We start from the raw sequence: 22166 nt of genomic DNA on the forward strand, positions 1-22166 counted from the left end.
TGTGGAGCTGAGAAATGCAGACTTTATCCGGTGGGTAATGTTAAAATGAGCCCTCTAAATTAACATAGGAGAAAATAGGCCATCCTTTCCTAAGAGACATTTTCTATTTCACTTTTATTTAAATATCACTCAAGTGGGGTGTCAAACCCAAATAAAGCTCTGAGCAAAGGTTTCCCTTGAATAAAAATATATTGCCTTTAAGGCACCTCTAGGACTACACATACCTTTAGGTATCACATAAATTTTCAATAAATATTTAATCATCTTTTCATATTCCAGTAAGTTTTTATTAACTTTCTGAATCCAATGAAACAAAGATGAGAAATTCATTTGGGTAGAGAAAGCTGGAGAAATAAGGAAAGCTCAAATAGTCGTATCTTTCCCGTGAGGATAAAATTTCATCACCTCTACCTCCCCTTCCAATCATCCTGCCCCACCTTCAAGCACTAAATCCAGGAACCTCTATAAAGGGACCAGTTTGAGAGGCCAGGACTAAATCTCACATTTTCATCTTTGTTCTTAAAGTAGGCACTTCAGATGGTTCTGTTGATAAATACGCTGAAGACATGTCTTGTCCACATCTTAAAATTTCTATCCTCAATTAGTCCAAAAGAGGCTGCTGTTCTTTTCATCCATGTGAAAGCCATGAATTAGAGTTTTGCCAAAAATTATGCTTGCACAGCAATTATATAAATTGGATTTGTGTTCTAAAATATTTTGAGACTAACTCTTCCTCAATTAAAATTTGCTCCACTTCTGAATATCTTGCATCTTTGTGTCTTCAGAAATTAAATAACAGAGAGGAATTTGTAAAAAATGCTATTTTATATAAATTATTTGTATAAAAATCTCCTATGTGTTTTATAAGATTAAAGGGAGAGCCATTTGTATGGTGATTAAATCAAGAGGGAAACTACAACTGTATTAATACAGGATTTACTGAGCACTAAATGTGTGCCAGGTACTTCTTTTTTAAATTGACATATAGTCGGTTTACAATGTTGTGTTAGTTTCTGGTATACAGCATAGTGATTCAGTTATACATACACACACACACACACACACACACACACATATATACATACACACACACACATATATATACATACACACACACACACATATATATATACCTACACACACACATGTATATATATGTGTGTGTATATATATTCTTTTTCATTATAGGCTACTACAAGGTATTGAATATAGTTCCCTGTGTGCCATGGACTTCTCTGAGCACTTAATTTGTACTCACTCATTTAATCTTATCACATCCTTAGGAGTTTGCCACCATTCCCTGATGCACACAAAGGATAAACCACTCAGCTAGTAAGTGTTAGAACCAGAATTAAGTTACCCAGCTTCACAGCTCTTGCTCTGAACAACATCCCCCGGTTACTCCAAAGGAAGCAACGTACAAGGTTATATTATTTCTGAGCATATCCTTCCTATGCTGTTATACCACAGCTGCGTGGGTTTGGGGCACTAGTTTACATGTATTGCACATGAGCAATGTATTTTTCTATTTTCAACACAGCAAACATGACATACACACGCATTGGTTCTCACAGCTATCCTATAAATACTTGGGACTTCAGGGCAACATTGAAACTGAGGCATGAGGATGTCTGACTGAAGGTTGAAGGAAAACTGAAAGAAGCAGGAACTGTGGCTGTGCTATGGTCTGAATGATCGTATCTGCCCCAAAATGTATGCTGAAGTCCTTAGGCTCTAACAACTTTGAGCCAACACCAAATTGACATAGCTGGGATCACATTCTCTGTTATTTTAAGTTTTGTTTTTTTAATAAAAGAATCCAATGCATTTTCCTTTTCTTGATTCCTTCTTCCTTTTTTTCTTTTGTGCTGATGTACACTGACTATAGAGTTGTATAAATTCTTTATAGCTAAGGAATATTAATACGTGATGCTTGTAGAGCGTGCTGTCAAACCAGAGAGAAAATATCTGAACCTTTGCTTCTGTGGGAATCAGGACTATCTCCTCAGGACCTCATGGCTTTGAATGGCTCTAGAGTCACATAGGGTCTTTCCTTTTTAAAAGTCACTATTTGGTGCCAATCATTACTTTAGATCTATTTCTTCTGCTCTTTTCCAAACATATTGCTTGTTACTAGTGCTTAAATGTTCTTAGATTGGAACTCACTTTCCATGATTAATACAGTGAAATTTAGGTAAGCCCCAAAATTGAAAAGCAAAATATTGCACTTAACTCCAGAAAATCCAAAAGGTCTGAAGGAATATGTGATAGCAGAAGGACAAAAAAATGAAGACTTCTCTCGTTAATGGGATGTGGTTGATATAGAACTAGAGGAAATGAAATTGGGAGGAAACAGGAGATAATACTGTCATACTTGGGGCTTATGAAATCTTTGTGAAAAACATCCCTTTTAAAAGCTAGGTTTGGACCCAGTAATTCCTGCCTTTCATTGTGTGCTTTATACCTATGGTCAAAACGTCTCCTAGATCTTTAGGGAGAATTGGTCTCTGCATTCTCTAAGCTACTCTAGTATATTTGGGGGTTCAAGGCTCCTGGTGAGAGTTTCTAATACAAGAATCTCTACAGTCATTGTAGAAATCTTCTTTTGGAGCAGGATATAGGTTTGTAGAAGGTCTTCCAAATTATCAATAATAAACTGATCCCAACGCAAGACCACTTTGCTTTAAGAAAGCAAAGGCAATGTGAAAATAGTGCTTCTCTGATATTTACATCATATATTATGCTTGGATAAGTATCTTGAAAAGGCCTTAGAAAGCCCTGCAGAAGCAAAAAGATACAGAACTGGAAGCTTTCTCAGTTGAGACTATTTTTTTAAACTTGAGAGCCCGGTTAATGACTTTTGAAATAATAATCATTTAAAAATTAGATATTTGATAGAACACTCCCTTACACCATACACAAAAATAAACTCAAAATGGATCAAAGACTTAAACATAAGACAAGATACAATAAACCTCCTAGAAGAAAATATAGGCAAAACATTATCTGACATACATCTCAAAAATGTTCTCCTAGGGCAGTCTACCCAAGCAATAGAAATAAAAGCAAGAATAAACAAATGGGACCTAATTAAACTTACAAGCTTCTGCACAGCAAAGGAAACCATAAGTAGAACAAAACGACAACCTACGGAGTGGGAGAAAATTTTTGCAAATGAAACCAACAAAGACTTGATCTCTAGAATATATAAGCAGCTTATATAACTTATCATCAAAAAAACAAACAACTCAATCAGAAAATGGGCATAAGATCTGAATAGAAATTTCTCCAAAGAAGACATACAGATGACAAACAGGCCATGAAAAGATGCTCAATATTGCTAATTATCAGAGAAATGCAAATCAAAACCACAATGAGGTATCACCTCACGCCAGTCAGAAAGGCTATCAGTCAAAAGTCCACAAATGGCAAATGCTGGAGAGGTTATGGAGAAAAGGGAATGCAGTTTGGTGCAGCCACTGTGGAAAACAGTGTGGAGATTCCTCAAAAAAACTAAAAATAGACTTACCATATGATCAGGCAATCCCACTCCTGGGCATATATCCAGAAGGAACCCTACCTCAGGATAACACCTGCACCCCAATGTTCATAGCAGCATTATTTACAATAGCCGAGACATGGAAACAGCCTAAATGTCCATCAACAGATGACTGGATAAAGAAGATGTGGTATATTTATACAATGGAACACCATTCAGCCATAAAAAACAACAATGTAACACCATTTGCAGCAACATGGATGTTCCTGGAGAATGTCATTCTAAGTGAAGTAAGCCAGAAAGAGAAAGAAAAATACCATATGAGATCACTCATATGTGGAATCTAAAAAAAAAAAAACAAAACATAAATACAAAACAGAAACAGACTCATAGACATAGAATACAAACTTGTGGTTGCCAAGGGGGGTGGCGGGGTGGGAAGGGGCAGACTGGGATTTTAAAATGTAGAATAGATAAACAAGATTATACTATATAGCACAGGGAAATATATACAAGATCTTGTCATAGCTCACAGCGAAAAAAATGTGACAATGAATATATGTATGTTCATGTATGGCTGAAAAATTGTGCTCTACACTGGAATTTGACACAACATTGTAAAATGACTATAACTCAATAAAAAATGTTAAAAAAATAAAAATTTTTTTTTAATTTTTAAAAATAAATTTAAAAAAATTAGATACTCAATCTACAATAAATGTATGCTTACTAAGCTATGAATGTCATCAGCAAATGCAGATGTATAGTCCCTTCTCATTTGCTCTAGTTAATGAATTGAGTTCTAAGCACCATTGCATTTAGCAATTAAAATACATTTAGAAAATTATGGCTGGGCAGTGAAAGCAGTTCCTTATGGCTTTTCTCTAAAATGAGTCAAATGGAGAAAAAAAAACCATGGCCAGCATTTATAAGTTAAAATGATATGCCCAGTCTTTTTTATATTGGATCTTGACCAACTTCTATCTAATTAAGGCAGTGATATTAATATCATTTTTGTATCAGCTTTAGAATCTTGTAAGAAATATGCTTGAAGCACCATTACAAGATGACAGGAAGCTAAGGGGTGGGTATTACATAGGTGCTTTAACATTATTCTTTACACAATCACACATTAAAGATATTTTGTGATAAAATTTTAAAGGTCATAGTATTCAGCATTTCCTGAAATGCACTTCAAGGGAGTAGAAGCAAGTTTCTGGGGCAATTTCTAGTCTAGGTGGAAAAGTACCACAATGGTACTCTAACCATACACCATTAACCTAACCTCTATCCATATACCAATACATAATTTGAAATCTACTTACTGATAATAGAACAAATGCTCATTGAAATAAATTATAATCTGATTTTACTTTATATTAAGGGGTATCTTCATATCCTTTGAAAGTGTATTGTGATCAAGTTAGCTCATTTCAAAGTTATTTGGGAATAAATAATCACTAATTTCAGAAATTTCACTTTGAACAAAAACAAGTACCATATTCTCAGCTGAGTCAATTTACTTAGTCACTTGATGTAAGGCTAAAGAAGGCACACACATCTTCAGACATGAGAGCAACTTAACTGCTACACATACAGTAGTGCCTTAATAAATAATAAGTAAGTACTTGGGGGACACATCCATGAACAGAGAGCATGAGATGTCACTGGAATAGGAAGAAAATATTCCATATATCAAGGAAGTTATGGAAAGATGAACCAGATTCATTTCCTATGGTATTATTTACCCTGTTCACATCATTGCTCAAATTAAAAGAATTCAGGGGTAATATAACTTGAAGCTAACACTTTTTTCTTATTCTTGAAGGCAAAGATTAAAATGTACATGCAGTAAGACTGGAAACTAAGATTAATAGTAAGTATTTGCCAGAATCTGGGGAAATTTTCCTTCAACAATAGCATCAGTGGAATTCAACAAAGAAATAATGTATCTTGTACGTAGCCTTACTGTCTGAAATAGAAGAATTGGAGATGCAAACCAATCAAGATTAGACAACCCTGTTTCTTAAAGGGTTAAACACAAATTCCCCATGACTCAGCAATTCCACTCATATATACCCAAGAGAAATGAAAACCTATACTCATACAGGGACTTGCACAAGAATATTCTTAGCATTATTCACAGTAACTCACATAGGAACAATCCAAATGTCCATCTACAGATGAATGGATACATAGAATTTGGTGTCCATGTAACAGAATAGTATTCAGCAACAAAAATGTGAACTATTGATAAGTGAAATGACACAGATGAGCCTCAAAAACATTATGTTAAGTGAAGGAAGCCAGGAAAATAGACTATACATTGTATGATTCAATTTATATGAAATGTCTAGAAAAGGCAAGTCAGTAGACAGAGGAAGTATACTGGCAGTTGGAGACGAAGAGTAAATGGGCATAAGGGATCTTACTGAGGTGATGCAGATGTTCTAACACCGACTTATTGTCATAATTGCACAACTTGGATTAATTAACTGGGTTAATTGATATGTAAAGCATGCCTCAATAAAGTTATCAAAAAAAAAAAAAAACAAACAAACTAGGCAGCCAACATATCTACATCCCTACTTTCTCCCACACGTAAATATTGCACAAGCCCTTTTTGTCTTATCACATATCTGGAGAACCGGCCTGGCCTATTTGCAGTCAGCAGCTCTCTTGTTAAAACTGCAATACAAGGAGGAAACAGGCAGGGAAGGAGCTAGACAATTAACTGTGCAATGGATCAAGAGACATATTCTTTTCTTATCCGGGGCTTCATGGGTAGAAGTACAGACAGAAAAGCCTTGGAAGCACCCATGTTTGCGTTTACTGTTTTTCATATAATAAAGGCAGGCAAAGAACAAGTACAAGCGGCTTCAAATTTTTCTGAGATTCAAGTTTTCCTCATAGTCAGTGTGCCTGAGTGCTGCAACAGCAGACTCTCCTGTATTCTTCCAGAATAGGCCAGAAAGATGAACGTCTACTAGCATCAGAAATTGGGCTGGAGTCGTACATATCAAATTGCACCACAGCTTTGGATCTGAGAGTGGGCAGTGAGGGGGACTAAGAAAGTAGTTACACAGTATCTGACCGAGATTGAATTCAGAAAGAAAGCCTGACATTCAATGATAACATTTTCTAAAAAGAAATAGAAATTAGAAAAAGAGATGAAAGTGTATCAGACAAAGTCATTTCAAAAGGGAAAAGATAGTCTTTTCCACAAATGGTGCTGGGGCAACTGGAACTCCATATGCAAAAGATGAATTTAGATACCTAACTCACACCACACACAAATGTTAACTCAAAACTGGTCGTAGACCTGAATGTAATTTCTAAAACTAGGAAACTCTGAAGAAAAAAAACAGTAGGACAGTTTTCCTGTACATTAAGTAAAGATGTTTCAGATGTGAAACCAAAAACACAAGTGATAAAGGAAAAACAAACCAGACTTCATCCAAATTTAAAAGTTTTACACTTCAAAAAACACCATCTGATAAAAGACTTGTATCCAGAATATACAAAGAGCTTAAATTCGAACTCAAGAATATGCAGATTAATAATCCAATTCAGAATAAAAAGTTGAATTGACATTGCACAAAAGAAGATATGTGAAAAGAAAATAAGCACGTGAAAAAAGGTTCCACATCACTAGGGAAGCACACATTTAAACCACAATGGTATACTGCTTAATACTTAATAGAATAGTTATAATGAAAAAAATAGTAAGCATTGGTGAGGATGTTGATAAATTGGGACCCTCCTCCACTGCCAGTGAGAATGTAAAGTGATGTAAACCCTTTGAAAAGAAGTTTGGCAGTTTCATTAAAAAGTTAAACATAAATGCATCATATGACTCATAAATTCTTAGATATCTATCCAAAGAAATCAGAACATAGGCCCACACAAAAACTTACATGTGAAGGTTCAAAGCAGCATTATTCATAAAAATAGAAAAAAAATCCTATGTCCATCAACTGATGAATGGACAAATAAAATGTGGTTTATACATACATATATGTGTGTGTGTGTGTGTGTGTGTGTGTGTGTGTGTGTGTGTATATATACATATAAAATTGAGTATTATTTGGAAATAAAAAGGAGTGAAGTGTTGATACACACTACAACAAGGATCAACCTCAAAATCATTAGGCTAAGTGAAAGGAGCCAGATGCAAAAGGCCGCATATTGTATGAAATATTTAGACAATACAAAGCTATAGATCAGAAAAACTTGTTTGGGGGTAGGACTGATAACAGGGAGTAACTGCCAGTGGCACTCAGAATCTTCCTGAGGTGAGAGAAATGTTCTAAAATTGTATTATGGAGATGGTTGCACAACTCTGTACATTTACTAAAAAACATTACACTGTACACTGAAAACAAATGAATTTATGTTATGTAAATTATGCGTCAATAAAGTTGCTAAAAGTGTGTTGGGTCAATTTTTTCAAAGTATTCATCTAATATATATATGCATGACTGGGACATTGTGCTGTACACCAGAGATTGACACATTGTAATTTGACTGTACTTCAGTTAAAAAAGAAGTATTCAGCTAAAGAGAAAAGAAAAAACAAAAATTATATGTCTGAATATTACTTTGAAATAATTTTCAGAGCTACAGAAAGCAGCTTTAGAAAACATTAAGTTTTTAATAAGACAATGAATATGACCTCTATGAACTAAAAATAGAAAGTCATAGAGGAGATTAAACTCTGAAGAATAGGGAGCCTTTGGGAATAAGAAAACTCACAAAGAATACTAAAATTCAATTCAAAAATTAAATTTTGCACTGGAGTATTTAAAGAAGACAACTGACATGGCAGAAAATTAAGAAAAAAATAGAGTGTATGTGATTATCAAGCCTATACTACAATTTCCTTGGAGATAATAAATAAATGTTAATTTTCAAAGTAAAGGGTCTATGCATTATGGATGTATTAGAAACAAAGACCACCACCTAGATATGCCCTGGTAATGTTTTTGAACTGGTTATTCCCTTTCAGTTCTCCGGATTCATTCTTTCCCCTTCTCTGTCCTGTTTTGTACTTCCGGAAGCTGAGCTCAGCAGGCAGTTGCTTTCTGTTTGGGTTTGTACAATAGAAGGCCCTGGCAGAAATGCTGAGGGATGGAGGGTAGGAGCAGAGAGAGTTCAGAATATTTCTCTTTGCTCCTTCACTTTTCCACCACATTTCAGTAGGAGCTAAGACCCTCCAGAAGACAGCTCCCACTGGGTGGACCCTGTCCACAGTTCCAGCGCTCACTGGCCCCTTTAACACTATTTCCTCAGCAATGTCCTCATCTCTAGAGGTGATGATGGTTTCCAAGTGTTGCTAGCCTTCTCTGAATGCCTCACCAGACCCAATTAAGAATATATCCCCTTAATCCTACCCACTCCACTGTGAGTAATCCGATTCATTTGACCCATCTAGGGTGAATTTTATTTCCTACTGAGGGACACTAATTGATACAAAAAGGCTAAAGAAAAATATCCATAAACATGCAGAGGGCAAGTAATTTGATGTATAAAGGAATCAAAGTCAGACCGATCTCACACTCTCCCCTGAAAAACAAAGGCCAGAAGCTAGTGGAACAAAATACATAATGTGAAAGAAAAAACTTTTGACTAATAATTCTATTCTACCATTCCTGTGTGAAGTCAACCAAATGCTATTTTTAAAAGTGCAAGAGCTTAGAAAATATAACATCCGCAGACGTTTCTTGAAAAAAAGAGCATTATCTAATCAACGAAAGATTATTCAAAATTGAGTTCTCAGAAATCTAAAAGTTATGGTTTAAAATCATTGACAATAAGTATTGAAATTGCTTATATGACTATGTAATTATATATGAAGCAAAGATGCTCTTTTAATTGAAAGTATATACTATAACAATGAATAATTTAATAGTAACGAACTTAGTCTATAACCCCATATTAAATTAACAAATACAGACAGTAATCCAAGGGATTGTACTAACTAAAAGAATTAATCTTGGGTTTCATTCTTGATTTTGGTAATTGGGAAAACTGAGAATTGTGCATGTATTACCAAAAAAAAAAAACTTTAAAGTTTTATCTCAAAGTAGAATTAGAACTATCTTAAATAAAAAAGTTATCATCTGAATCATTGTAGAATAATTATTCTAATTTAAATCTATTCATACCTCTATATAAATGAATCCAATAATTGTATTTTATCCTTGAAGGACAATACTTTCCATGTAACAGATTATCCTAACTATAAACAGATAGCTACCATTTCACAAAACTCTATGAAAACCCTTTCTTCCATGTGCAAGAAGGCAGTGAATATAACCACATACCAACATATTAGTCGCTCATTATGCACTTGAATGCAATAATCAATTGGGCTGTCTAATTATTTCTACTATTATTCAAGGTTCTTGGCCAATTCAAGAATGCCTACTTTGTGAAGGAAAGAAAAAATAATGCAGTTAATTTTATTTACCACTATGATTAGTTGGCTAGACAAATTGGAAATAACTAAGCTAGCTGGAAGATGAATATAGACCACTTTGAATTTTTAATTTTAAGCACTTCTGAGTTGAATCATGCTGAATATTAATGACCCCATCAAGTGAAATATATAAGTATAAAATGGAAAATGTCAAGAAAGAAGCTAAATGTCATCTTCAAATGTCATTTACCATCTGGATAAAGATCAGTTTAACTGACCCTGAAATATAAAAATGGAATTGGAACAGACATCAAACAAGTGATTGTGTTCCCATTAAAATGCAATGAAGTCTAAAATATTTGAGATATGACTGAATTTTCAATTTGGAAAATACTTTCTAATATACAGTGAAATTACATGCTATATTTACTCAAATGTAACACAAGTACTGGAAAACAAAGGAACCGAGTAAATTCTAATTTTAGGAGCTAAAGCTGGGCTCCTCTGACAGCAATCATATCTTCTGAAACACTTGTCTTGCCTGCACATTTATTAATAGTTTTTGTATGTATAATAGTCTTTGCGTGTGAGTTCAACAGAAATGATTCTTAAATTCAGAGAGCGTAGAATTTAGCTATGGAGTCAATAAAAGCTACAAAACAATCTAAAGAGTCTTGTGCTTGAACACAATAGCCTCTTCTCCCTGCTAAAATGTTTCTCTCTAAAAAGAATATTTATAGAGCAGCAAAGGTAGAGGAGAAACACTAATCCAGACAAATTACCACTGTCATCCCTGCTGATGGATGCAGGGAAGACAGTGCAGCCTCTCTGTCAGCAGACTGCCCCCCTACACCTTTGCAAATGTGAGCTAATGGATGTGAGCAGCATGGGCTAAGGACATCATAGAAGAGGGAACAGGACAGGTGGAAGAAGTTGGAATGACTTTATAGTAAAGTTAGATGTAAAGGGCAGCTTCAGAGAGTAGTAGACACTCATGAGAAAAGAGAAAGCAAGTGTTTCAAAGGCCCATATAAAAGAATTGGAGTCCTAGATCGATCTAAAATTTTAATCTCATGGAGGGGAAGGTATAGCTCAAGTGGTAGAGCACAAGCTTAGCATGCTTAAGGTCCTGGGTTCAATCCCCAGTACCTCCTCTTAAAAAAAATAAATAAATACAACCTAATTACCTCCCTCTGCCAATTAAAAGTTTTAAAAAATAAAATAAAATAAAATTTTAATCTCATGGACTTAAAAATTCTTTTTAGGAGTTAAATTTTAATCAGTTAACCTAGAGTTATGTAATAATAGTAATAATATATTATTATATAATATATTATTATACACTATTATTATACACTATTCTTAATAATATAATAATAATAATAATAATATATTGTTATGCTAACAAAAAAACCCTGATGTCTGTATCAGCTCTTACAGTTTTCCAAACACATTCACATATATTAATATCTCCTGTTAGCCTTGTGAATAGACTGGATTGGAAAAGTATTTATTTTCCTTTAAGAGGTGATTAAATAGAGTCAGGTATTAACTGACCTATCTGAAATAATACAGGTATTAAGTCTGTAAAAAGAAGAGATAAGATCAACAGATGGGAAAACATTTTTCCAGCTTTATGTTCTTAAGGTTGTTTTTTTTTTCCTGCAAAGATTCCTTTTTTGGTGTGATAAAATAGATATTTCCTATAGGTACTTTGGAAGTATTCTCCCAATGCCTGCCCAGAGCATTCCTCAAATGTGTGCTAGAGGTGCAGAACTTGGAGATTCTGGAAGGACTGAGGTCCCAACAGAGGGCAGGTCACCTGTGGGTCAGGAAGATGGAAGTGGCTGTGGAAGGGGCAGCCTGAGTCTCAGGGGTGAGGCCGACCTGGCCAGTGGAGACACTGGGCTTGGAGGCAGATGGACTGGAGCGGACCAGGTCTGCTTTCTGAGCCTTGAGTGTTCATCTCTAAAATGAAACTATTAACAATATACTGATACGTACAGTATCTTGTACAGTGACTGCCCTATAATTAGCACTCAACACTATTGAGCAACTGCAGCCCTGCGGTCATTTTCCACATCTCCCCAGCCAAATTCAATGAATTGACTGTTCTAGACATTGAAACTTGAAAGCAAATTTAGATAGTATTTAGGAGTGGCAGGATCTGAAGTCTTCTCTCATTTTCTAAATCTGAAGTTCCCATTTTCTCACCAAAGAACACAGAGGTTAAACTGCAGGGCTGACTCCCAGGGTGTCAGTGCTGTCCTCTTGTTTTCGAGCTCTTGTCCTCATTCTCCCGCCAAGAAGCCTAGGAGACCCTGTTTCAGGGAAGACTTACTGCTTCTGAGAAGCAGCTAGGGTTTGAGAGATGCAAAGAAGAGGCCTGGCAATTTCCAGCAAAGCCTCAAGAGACCTTTAGTTCTGGAAGTGGGGTGAGGCTGGAGTCACTTGTCTGCTTCCTTCCCATCTTGTCTGCACTGCCCTCAGGACCACGGAAGGAGCCCTGGTTCCAGTCAGGCTGCTTGTTCTCTCTGCAAAACAAGGCCTGAAACACCTCTCCTAATTTCCACTCATCCTCTCACCCAAAATTGTTTGTCAATTTTTGGTCCACAATTGCTGGCTACTGTGGACACCATGATGAATGAGACAGACTTACTCCTTACTCTCGGGGAGTTTACACTCTAGTGCAGTAAAAAGATATAGATAAATTAAATATGAAATAGCCATTGTTATACTATGATGGAATATGGTCTAACTGGCTACTTGCCAGGCACTGAACTGGATGCTGAAGATGCGACAGTGGTCAAAGTAGGTGTGGGCCTTGTCCTCATAGAGGTCACCACACTGGGATAAATGAACAACAAAGAATTCAGGACAGTGATGCAAATGTGTGGTTACTGTCGAAATACAACCTTTATAAGGCTGTCTTTTTAACTTGAGGTCACGGATTACTCTCATGGTGACATTAACTGGTATTCCCTTTATACACACTATATACATATTCAATAAATGTTTGTTTAAAAATGTTTCCTAAACTAATGTCTGATCAAAGTTTTTGGGTTTTAGCCTCGAGGAAAAGGCTGAGACAGCAGAGCTGTCCTCAGGCAGCCAAGGGTGGCCATGGTAGAGGGGAGGGGTAGAGAGTAGTGTTGATAATTACTGCTCCAAAGCCTAAAGGCACCCAGGGACTAGTTAGGTGACAGCCACACCCCTGAGTAAGGAAGGGACTAGGTTGTTTAATGGGGTCTGTTCTACATGAGGTTTTTGTCTGTCACACACACATACAAAAGCCAAGTTACCTCAGAGAGATTCTTATTATGCTCTTGGAAACATAAAGAATTTTCATCTTCAAAAAAATCAGAGAAGTCTCGTATTATTTAAAAAATACAGATAAACAACAAGTTCATACTGCATATCACAGGGAACTATATTCAACATCTTATAGTAACCTATAATGAAGATGAAAAAGACTATGGGAAGGAAAATAGGTATGTATGTGTGTCTGAAACATGATGCTGTACACCAGAAATTGACACATTATAAACTGACTATACTTCAGCTAAAAAACAAATAAATAACTCTGAAATAAAAATAAAATAAAAAAAAAACAGCAAAAGATAAATGTTTGGAAGTTTAACCAATGACCACTGCTTATTAACTCATATGCCACACAGCCTAGGGTGAGAACCTGCAGCCTTCTGGGGGCAGATTTCACTCCATAGAATTATATGGTTAAAGACCTCAGCTCAGAGACTTTTCGTGCAATTTAGAATGTCTCAGTACCACCATTCAATACTCTGGTATATTTCTTATTGGAAAAGATGGTGAATTCTTTGGTTATGATGGTGTCTCAGTGGCCTCTTGGGGTGGAGAACTAAGGCTACATACATAGTGGGGCTCAGATTATTCGGAAAGTTTCACTTGTCCTCAGGGTTTTCGCACATCAGGTGTTCAGTTCTGATTTCTACCCTAAGCCAGGCCCTAAATGCTGAAGAGTAGCAACAGCCAGAGAGAACCTTGTGGGTCTTAGTCTCTGTGGTTAAAAACTTTTTAGTGGAGCATTCAGTGAGTGCAAACTTGAGTTTAATGCAACATTCTGACATCTGTATCTTTGTGTCCTCCATGGTATTCATACAGCCATACTACAACAGGTAGTAAAATTACTGTTCAAGAAATGTCTGTTGGCTGACTAAATGAAAAAAATAATTACAGCAATAAAATAATAGTAGTGAAATGGGATGGCATCCTGACCATGAACAGACTTTCAAGGAGCACATAAGTGGATAACTGACAAAGCAGAAAATAACATTTTTATAGAGACCTTTGAAAGCATTCAGTTTAATTTCTGCATTTAAAATAAAAAAAAAAACTGAGGCCTACAAATTTCAAATTATTTGCTCAACATTACAGGGAATGAAAGGTGAGGTCTCAAAGCCAGTTTCTTGACTCCATGACGTATGTGCTGTTTAATAAACCATACACAACATAATGACAAAATGTCCTAATTTTATTTTCTGAAAAACTTAAACTCCTAATTTACTGATTATATAGAAAAGAACTGACAATTACTACAAAGGCTCATCCACCCGTTGGTTGCCCTCCATCATCATATAAAGGCTGTTTATGATTGTCCACATTCTGCTGTGCTATAACTGATTTTCTTAATGGTTGCTCTGGTGACCTCATGTGAAACCTGGTGTTGCCTCCATATCTGGTCACAGTTCATTGAGAATTTCTCTGCCTTGATTTGCTACTAAACTTAGACAACAGTGTACATTCCTTGGATTAAGTTTTCCTTCATGTTCCCAGAATTCTTACTTAACCAAATGTTTAAACCCTTATTTCAATGGTTATGATTTACTGAGAACCATTTCAAACCCCTCTTTAAGGCAGGTTGGATAGAGAAGTCGGGGAAGCAAACAACTCTTCAATAACTACATAGGTAACATGCTTCCATGAAGATACTGAAACACAGGTAAGCTCAGCTTTCAGGGACAGATCACTCCAAGTTCAGCCTAGAGCCCCAGGTCCTGTGTTAAACTGGTAGAGTCCAGAGTTAGAGACTTAGCTCCCTTGGGTATGGTTTATCAGCAAATGCAACAAACATTTCAACATACATTTATTGAACAATTTTTATGAAGCCACGACACTGGAAACATCAAAATCAATAGATGTTTTATATGGGAACTGTATGTGTCCTCAACAGGAGGTCCTTAGTCCATTGTTGTAAGAATCTATTATTTGTACAATGTCTTACTGTTTCAAGAACATAGTTTGAAATTCCAGCCAAGAAAGGAACTGGAATCTCACCCACACTGTACAGGGTGTGTAATACTGATATGTACTTTAATGTAAAAAATACAGAAATTTGAAGTTTATAATAAAAGTTCAATATGTTTCACAAAATAATCCACCAACAGGGATTTTCTGATCTGCTTACTACTTTGATTTCATTGGGAACTTGGCATCTGAGTCAAAGAAAAGTGCCACCTGCCCAAGACTTTGTCTTGGGAATCTTTTCAGACTGCATACAACTACATAATGTAATTTCATTTAAAGAAATCCAATCAAGTTTATAATTCCTAAATCAATACATCTTTTAAAATGCATTTCCAACAATTGGTAACTTGGAAGGCAAGTTTCCTATGTTAACTTGGCACATTATTCTTTGCTTTTAACTTTTTCTCTTTTATTCCTGCCTATGTTATTCAACAAACTACTGCCTCTGAGAAGATAGGACTAAAATCATACTGTTTAATTGATGCACTTCAAAATATTTATGGTAATTTCATTAAAAAAGATCAATGACTACCATTCCATTTTTCAAATTATAAGTTAACTACCAGAACCAGGGGGAAATACTTGAATGCCAAAGAAAGTCCCCATTTAAACTGTCTCTTGAGCTGCTTCTTTGCTGATTTGTCATTCAGGATTTCTTTTTCACATTTTATAACTTAAACATGCCCTATCAAACCAAGTATAGTTACGATCAGTTCTTTATTTTATAAAAGAAAATAAATAATTGTAAACATGCAGAATAAGCATTGTTTATTAAAGTGGTCTGTCTGCAAAAAGAGTCTGAGTAAACAGATACATTCTCTACATACTTGAAAACATTTTTTAAAAGAACAGAGACACTATTGTTGAAATTTATAGTTCTAAGTATTTTGTGTTCTAGAAAGAAAGCTCACTGTAATAGATAGGATGTATTAACCAAGCGCACAGAAAATAAAAGTCCCAAGATAGATGGTACTATTGCAGTAGGCCAGTTAAGAGCCCTCTAGAGTAAAGACCAGGAAAAGTTAAGAGAATTTTCTTTTAAGATTCTTATGTCAGAGTGAGGGGTGAGACAACACAAAGAGTAACAGATTCTGAAACGAAAAAGATCTAACACAGTTCCCATCATCATCATCTTGTTACTTTTTTTCTTTTCCATTTTCAAAGGTGGAGGATTAACTCTGTTGGTTAATTCTTTCCTCAATTTTCTGTCATCAATGCTTCTCCAAGCACCAGACCCTAGTGGTGACATACCTCTTCCTCCCAAATAGCATAGGGATTTCAAAGCTTTGAAAATAAAGATTGTTCCAATGGCAGCAGGACTTCATGAAGGGCAGCGGACTCTCAGTTAACTGGAGCAGAGACCCCTCACAGAGCCTCCTCCATATTGTATACAGTCCCCTCCGTAAGCTCACTTTATGTTGTGTGTGCATGAACCTGTCCTGGCATTCAGAGCTAGTTGTCGTTTCCACAAAATGACTTACAAAAACCTCTGTCTCACTGATAGTTTGTGATGCCTGAGAGACAGAAAATCATCCTTCCCAGGTTACATAAAGGTAAAGGCATTTTTCTACTGCAAGAAAGCATACTGCCAGTAGCAATCAATGTTGTATAATTGGGATGAGAATGCCATTAGGATTCTAAGGCAGTATCCTAAGAGGTCCCTCTTGTTTGCTGTTGGCAGAACATCAGCTATTTCAATACAGGCAACGAGTTGCAGTAGAGTCAACTAATTACCTCCATCCTGCCTCTACTTAACTCTTCTTACCCCCGGGTGACTACTCCCTACTCTCAGGAGGAGAAGAGAAGTAGCCAGATGTGAGCAGGTGCACAGAACCTTGTGCAGTCACCAGCCCTGAGAGCAATTGGTCAACACCCTTGAAGCCCGTTAAACTCTTAGTAGATGGCTTCCAAACTCCAGCAGATGGCCTATAGGTCCCAGCTGTGCTGTTCAACACCTATATGGCTCCATATAAGAAACTAAAATCTGGGAGTTGGAGGATTGCTTCCCTCTAGGATCTTCTATTTGACATTTTAGGGTTTTACTCCATATCTAATGCATTTTCTTCATAATGGAAAGACTGGCCTGGTTCTATCTTCTCCACTGGTAGAACGCCACCAAAGTGGGACAGTTGTGCAGTTAACACTCAGTAGGGGCTCGAATATGTTTTCATTTTACAACCAAGAAAGCAGATGATTAACTGAAGTTGTTGCAGTCAAAAGGGGCCAATTCAGGCTTCAAACTCACAGCCTCTACCCCACAAAGTAAGCCGGATATGACTGCACCTCAGTTTTCATATTTATCTTTTTGGAGGACAACAAAATTACCATTACAAAAATCTTATTTTAACAGAACATTTCTGATTTCTAAACATAGTTTAGAAGTACTTTTTCTGACACTTTTCTGAACACTATGAAGGTCTATTTCAAATGAATAATTACAGAAGCTTTTTCACCAGAATAGTTTTCATTTTCTCTTTATTACATTTAGAACCCTTCAGATGTCTTAACTTCTACTTTCTCCCCCTTCCTCTCTGATTCCACTTCTTTTCCCTGCTACCACTCACCATCTCAAATTGTGAATGCTATTTTAGAGCTCATTTTAAAAATAAAAGGTTACTTTAAAATGTCCTGCATACCTGTTCCAAAATTCCTTATACTTTTATTGTTGTAACCTCTAATTAGAGTTTGACTTTTATAACTCCAAGGAGAATGGGAATTTCCTGTTTGGCATGAGCATACACCCACACTGACTAAGCCAGCAAGAGCACATCCCCAGTTCAGAGCTAGAGCCCTGAAGGAGGAAATAGTCATAAGAAAAGGTGCAGGATACAGAATCAAGGAACTTCATTTTTACAATGATTCTCCTGAGTTCATCCCCAGATTCCAATCATTTTTTTTGGTAGCCAGATTATTTTGGCATTTATTTGAAGATGGAAGAGGTCTCATCTGTCTGGCTAATGGACAGCCAGTCTTTAGGAATTTTCCCCTTTCCTAGACACAGGATGAAAATCAGAAAGCTCTTATGATTTCTTAACCACTCTTAAATCGAATATTTCAGATATCCACTTGAAAAACACTCACATAATACCAAACCTGTACAGGCATTTCTTTTTTATCCCTTGTAATCAAGCGAAGTTTGTTTTGACTTGAATATTTTAAATTGCATAAATAAAGAACATGGAAGAAAGCAAATGAGGTCTGATTATGGACTGGAGCCTTATGGAGCTGACAATGAACTTTCTTTTTGCTGGTCCATAAGAAGGTATTCAATAGCTACTGTTATGGGTTGAATTGTGTCCCTGCCCCAATTTACATGTTAAAGTTCTAACCCCAAGTACCTCAGAATGTGACCTTATTTGGAGATAAGGTCTTCACCAAGGCAATCAAGCTACAATGAGGTCGTTATGGTGGGACCTAATCTAACAGGACTGGTGTCCTTATAAGAAGGGGAAAAGGCACAGACAGCTACAGGGAGAATGCCATGTGAATGTGAAGATGACTGTACACCAGCCAAGGAGAGAGGCCTAGAACAGACCCTTCCCTCACAGCCCTCAGAAGAAACTAACCCTGCCAACGCCTTAATTTTAGACCTTCAGGCTCCAGAACTGTGAGAAAGTGACGTTCTACTGTTTAAGCCACCCAGCTTGTGCTGCTTTGTTAGGGCAGCCCCAGAAAATGACAGCTATTTATTTAATGTTTTTCCTGGAAATTAAACTTTTAGTTTTTGACAAACTTCAACTGTACATTATTATTGAAGAAACATATATCTATATTAATTTAATATTTGATTTATTTATATTATATTTAACTTCAGAAAATACTTTATGCTGCTCTTTAATGGCAATGTCCTGGATTTCATGATAAAAGTCAGGGTAGCTTCAGGAGATGCTGATAATCATTGAAAGTAATATTTCACAACTGGATAAAGTGAGGCAAGTAAAAGTTAGAAGGCCTACAAGTCACCCAGTTTGTTACTGGTGAAGAGAGTCACGTGGTTCCCAGTTTCCATGTTTCTCTACTGTAGCACACAGTCACCCTTAAGTATTAGCTAAGAATCACACACCATCAAGATGATTTTGCCCTAATTTGTCACACTAAACATATTTAAAATCAGGATAATATAGGTAGACACTTAGATCATAAAACAGTTTATCTGACAAACAGTTTTCTATAAATTCCTGACATTTATTTATTCTTAACCAACTACTGATATTTTCACTGTTACACGGTTGATATATTTTTTGAGATAAGCATAGCAATGGAAGGTGCAATATCTCACTTAGTTCATGGAAAAAATAGGATCTTCATTTAAATTCTGCAAATTTAAGAAGAGGAAATGTACAGAGGACCACTTGTGTATTTGCTAATTCTCATTAATGGTTTTTACAAGTTGCACTGCACAATTTCAGGCAGTTTTCAAGGAAGAATATTATTTTAATTCAGATTGTTACTTATCACAAAGCTAACTGTTTCTTGACACATCTTTTCTGTTTCTTTTATTTTCCAATTATTTTCATTGATACTGAGTTTGTTCTTTGAGAAGGTTCAGGGGAAACGTGGTAGGAATCTTTAAATAGCTGATGTGAAAGAGAACTCTGACTCTTCTACTCTAAAGAGGAGGATTAAGATGAATTTCTTAAAGTTACAATTAAATAAATTTCAACTCAAAACAAAGAAAACCTTTAAGCAGAGCTACACTGTGATAGAATTGGCTACTGCAGAAAATCTTAAAGATAGTCACTGGCAATGTTCTAAGTATTAGACCATTTGGGGGGCTTTGTTATAAGGAGGATTCAAGTAATGATGAAATTAGATTACATGGCCATTATAGCCTTTTTCATCCTAAAAGTCTGGTTCTGTGAGCTCAGTAGTAATCTCATAGGACTAGCTCTTTACCTCAACCAACAGAAGGCTTATTCCTTCCAACTCTTGATACTCTTAGTGTTTGATATAGCTGCATAGTTTATTTAATTAACATGCACTTAGATGACACATATGAAACATCAGTCACGGTTCATATACGTCAAGTCAGAGTCAAAGTCAGGGCTGAGGTCAGAATTTCTTCTTTGCTACTTATTCATTAGTATGAAACTATGTGTCTGTTACTACATTGGGTGAGAACAACAAACTGTCCTATAATCATTAAAAAATAAAATTATTTTAACAGTCATATTAGTCTTTAATACATGTCTATAAAGAGCTAAGTATATATGGCACACCATGAGATCATCGAACACTAACCTCCTTCATTTTTTCCAGTTCATTCTGTAAAGCCTGTTTTGCAATCTCAACTTCTATAAGCTGTTGCCTCAGTTTCTCATTTTCATCTTCTGTTGTTGTTCGCTTTTCTTCCACATTTTCCAATTCATGGTGAAGTCTCACAGATACATCCTTTGCAACCTAAATTAAAATGTTTTTAAAAACAAAATGTAATTAAAGACAATAAAACAAGTGGGATAACGTTATATTAAAAGTATTAAGAACCAATATGTACATAGAGTTTACCATACACCAGGCATCATTCCAGATGCTTTATTTATAAGCCATTCACATACATAAACCATTGAACCTTCACGACAGTCCCATGAAATAAGTACTATTATTATTCCTATTTTATAGATGAGGAAAACTGAGTCTTATAGAGATAAAGTAATATGCTCAAGGTCACACAACTAGCAAGTGGCCAGGTAGTCTGGCTCTCCATTCTGTTCTCTTGACCTCTACACTATATCATGGCTATAAATGTTCAATTGTGTTTTATTGTGTGTAGAGAAATTTCTCTAATTCCACAACAAAACTATGAGATAGATCCATTATCACTTATTTTAAAGATTGGAAAACAAAGTTTTCCCAAGTAGTGTATGGAGCTTGAATTTTGATTCTATCATTCCAGGTGCTTAGTTTTAAGAAATATTTTAACCTTTGAGATTAAGTTTTGTTTTTTTGTTGTTGTTGTCGTTGTTTTTATTTAAGGTGTGCGTTTTTGCCTCCTGCTTTGAGATTACCTTGAAAATTTTAGGGTTTGTAAGAAAAGTGGAGCAGTCTGATGCAATGGTTCAGGACACAGACTGTAGGGAGCCAGTCTGGCCAACCACTAGCCAAGTCCCAGGGCTGAGGGCTAGGTACTTAACTTCTATAAAAGTTTCTGCTTAGGCACCTGTAAAATGATGTTATTAATAATCCCTACCTTACAGGTTTTTTTTTTTTTCTCTCTTGAGAACTAAATGAAATAATTAAATAAGTAACAATGCTTGCCACAGTGCCTGGTGCATAGTGAGCACTGGACAAATGTCAGAAAAAGGAATAAAAATAAATAATACAATGGCTTTCATAAAATGTTTTCTATAGTTTTCTTTAAAACAAATATAACTACAGTTGGTTTTAATATCTTGATGAAATTAATACAATTAAAATCATATTTCTTTTGGTGTCCAAGACAATGAAGATAACATTTGATTTGCACTGTCAGTGAATCTGCCTGCAGTCAAACCAAATGAACAAACCACACCTGCCTAAAAATCACATCTCAAGGTTGAAATTTCTCCACTGGGGGAGATTCTGAAGGAGTAACTTCACAATAAGAACAAGGTTCTTTCATTTAGTTCATTCTCCCTTTACTTTTCCGAACGGGACCACAAGCTGGCCAGTTTCCCCTTCTGGGAGTTAAGTGGTAAGTGCAGAAAGGAAGGCATTCTGGAAGAAGGCGATGGGGGCGGGGGCGAATTTCAGGGAGAAATCTTTAATTTCTCCCCAGTACTGTTCCTATTCTGGGCTTCAACTCCACTGAAAAGGTCCTCATCCTGCTGCTCTTGAATGCCTGAATCTACCTGGCCTACACTTCGAGGACAGTCTCTGGAAACCAGATTCAGGCCAGAGCCTGCGCTCTGCCACGCCCCGGTTTCCGAGGAGAAATGAGGCGCCCTCCTCCCGCCACCTCTGTAAGAGTCACTATTCCTCCCAGGA

The 22166-nt window shown here is 36.1% G+C and overlaps 1 protein-coding gene across 1 annotated transcript in view; it reads right to left on the reverse strand.

Moving 5' to 3' along the window:
* Positions 1–22166, reverse strand: part of SOGA3 (SOGA family member 3) — a 38243-nt gene that overhangs the window by 11923 nt on the left and 4154 nt on the right. The window contains exon 4 of the mRNA XM_032484848.1: positions 20445–20603. Coding sequence (XP_032340739.1) covers positions 20445–20603 — 159 coding nt within the window. The remainder of the gene's footprint in view (positions 1–20444; positions 20604–22166) is intronic.

Source organism: Camelus ferus, chromosome 8, assembly GCF_009834535.1.
Source record: "Camelus ferus isolate YT-003-E chromosome 8, BCGSAC_Cfer_1.0, whole genome shotgun sequence".
In the NCBI taxonomy this organism is placed as follows: Eukaryota; Metazoa; Chordata; class Mammalia; order Artiodactyla; family Camelidae; genus Camelus; species Camelus ferus.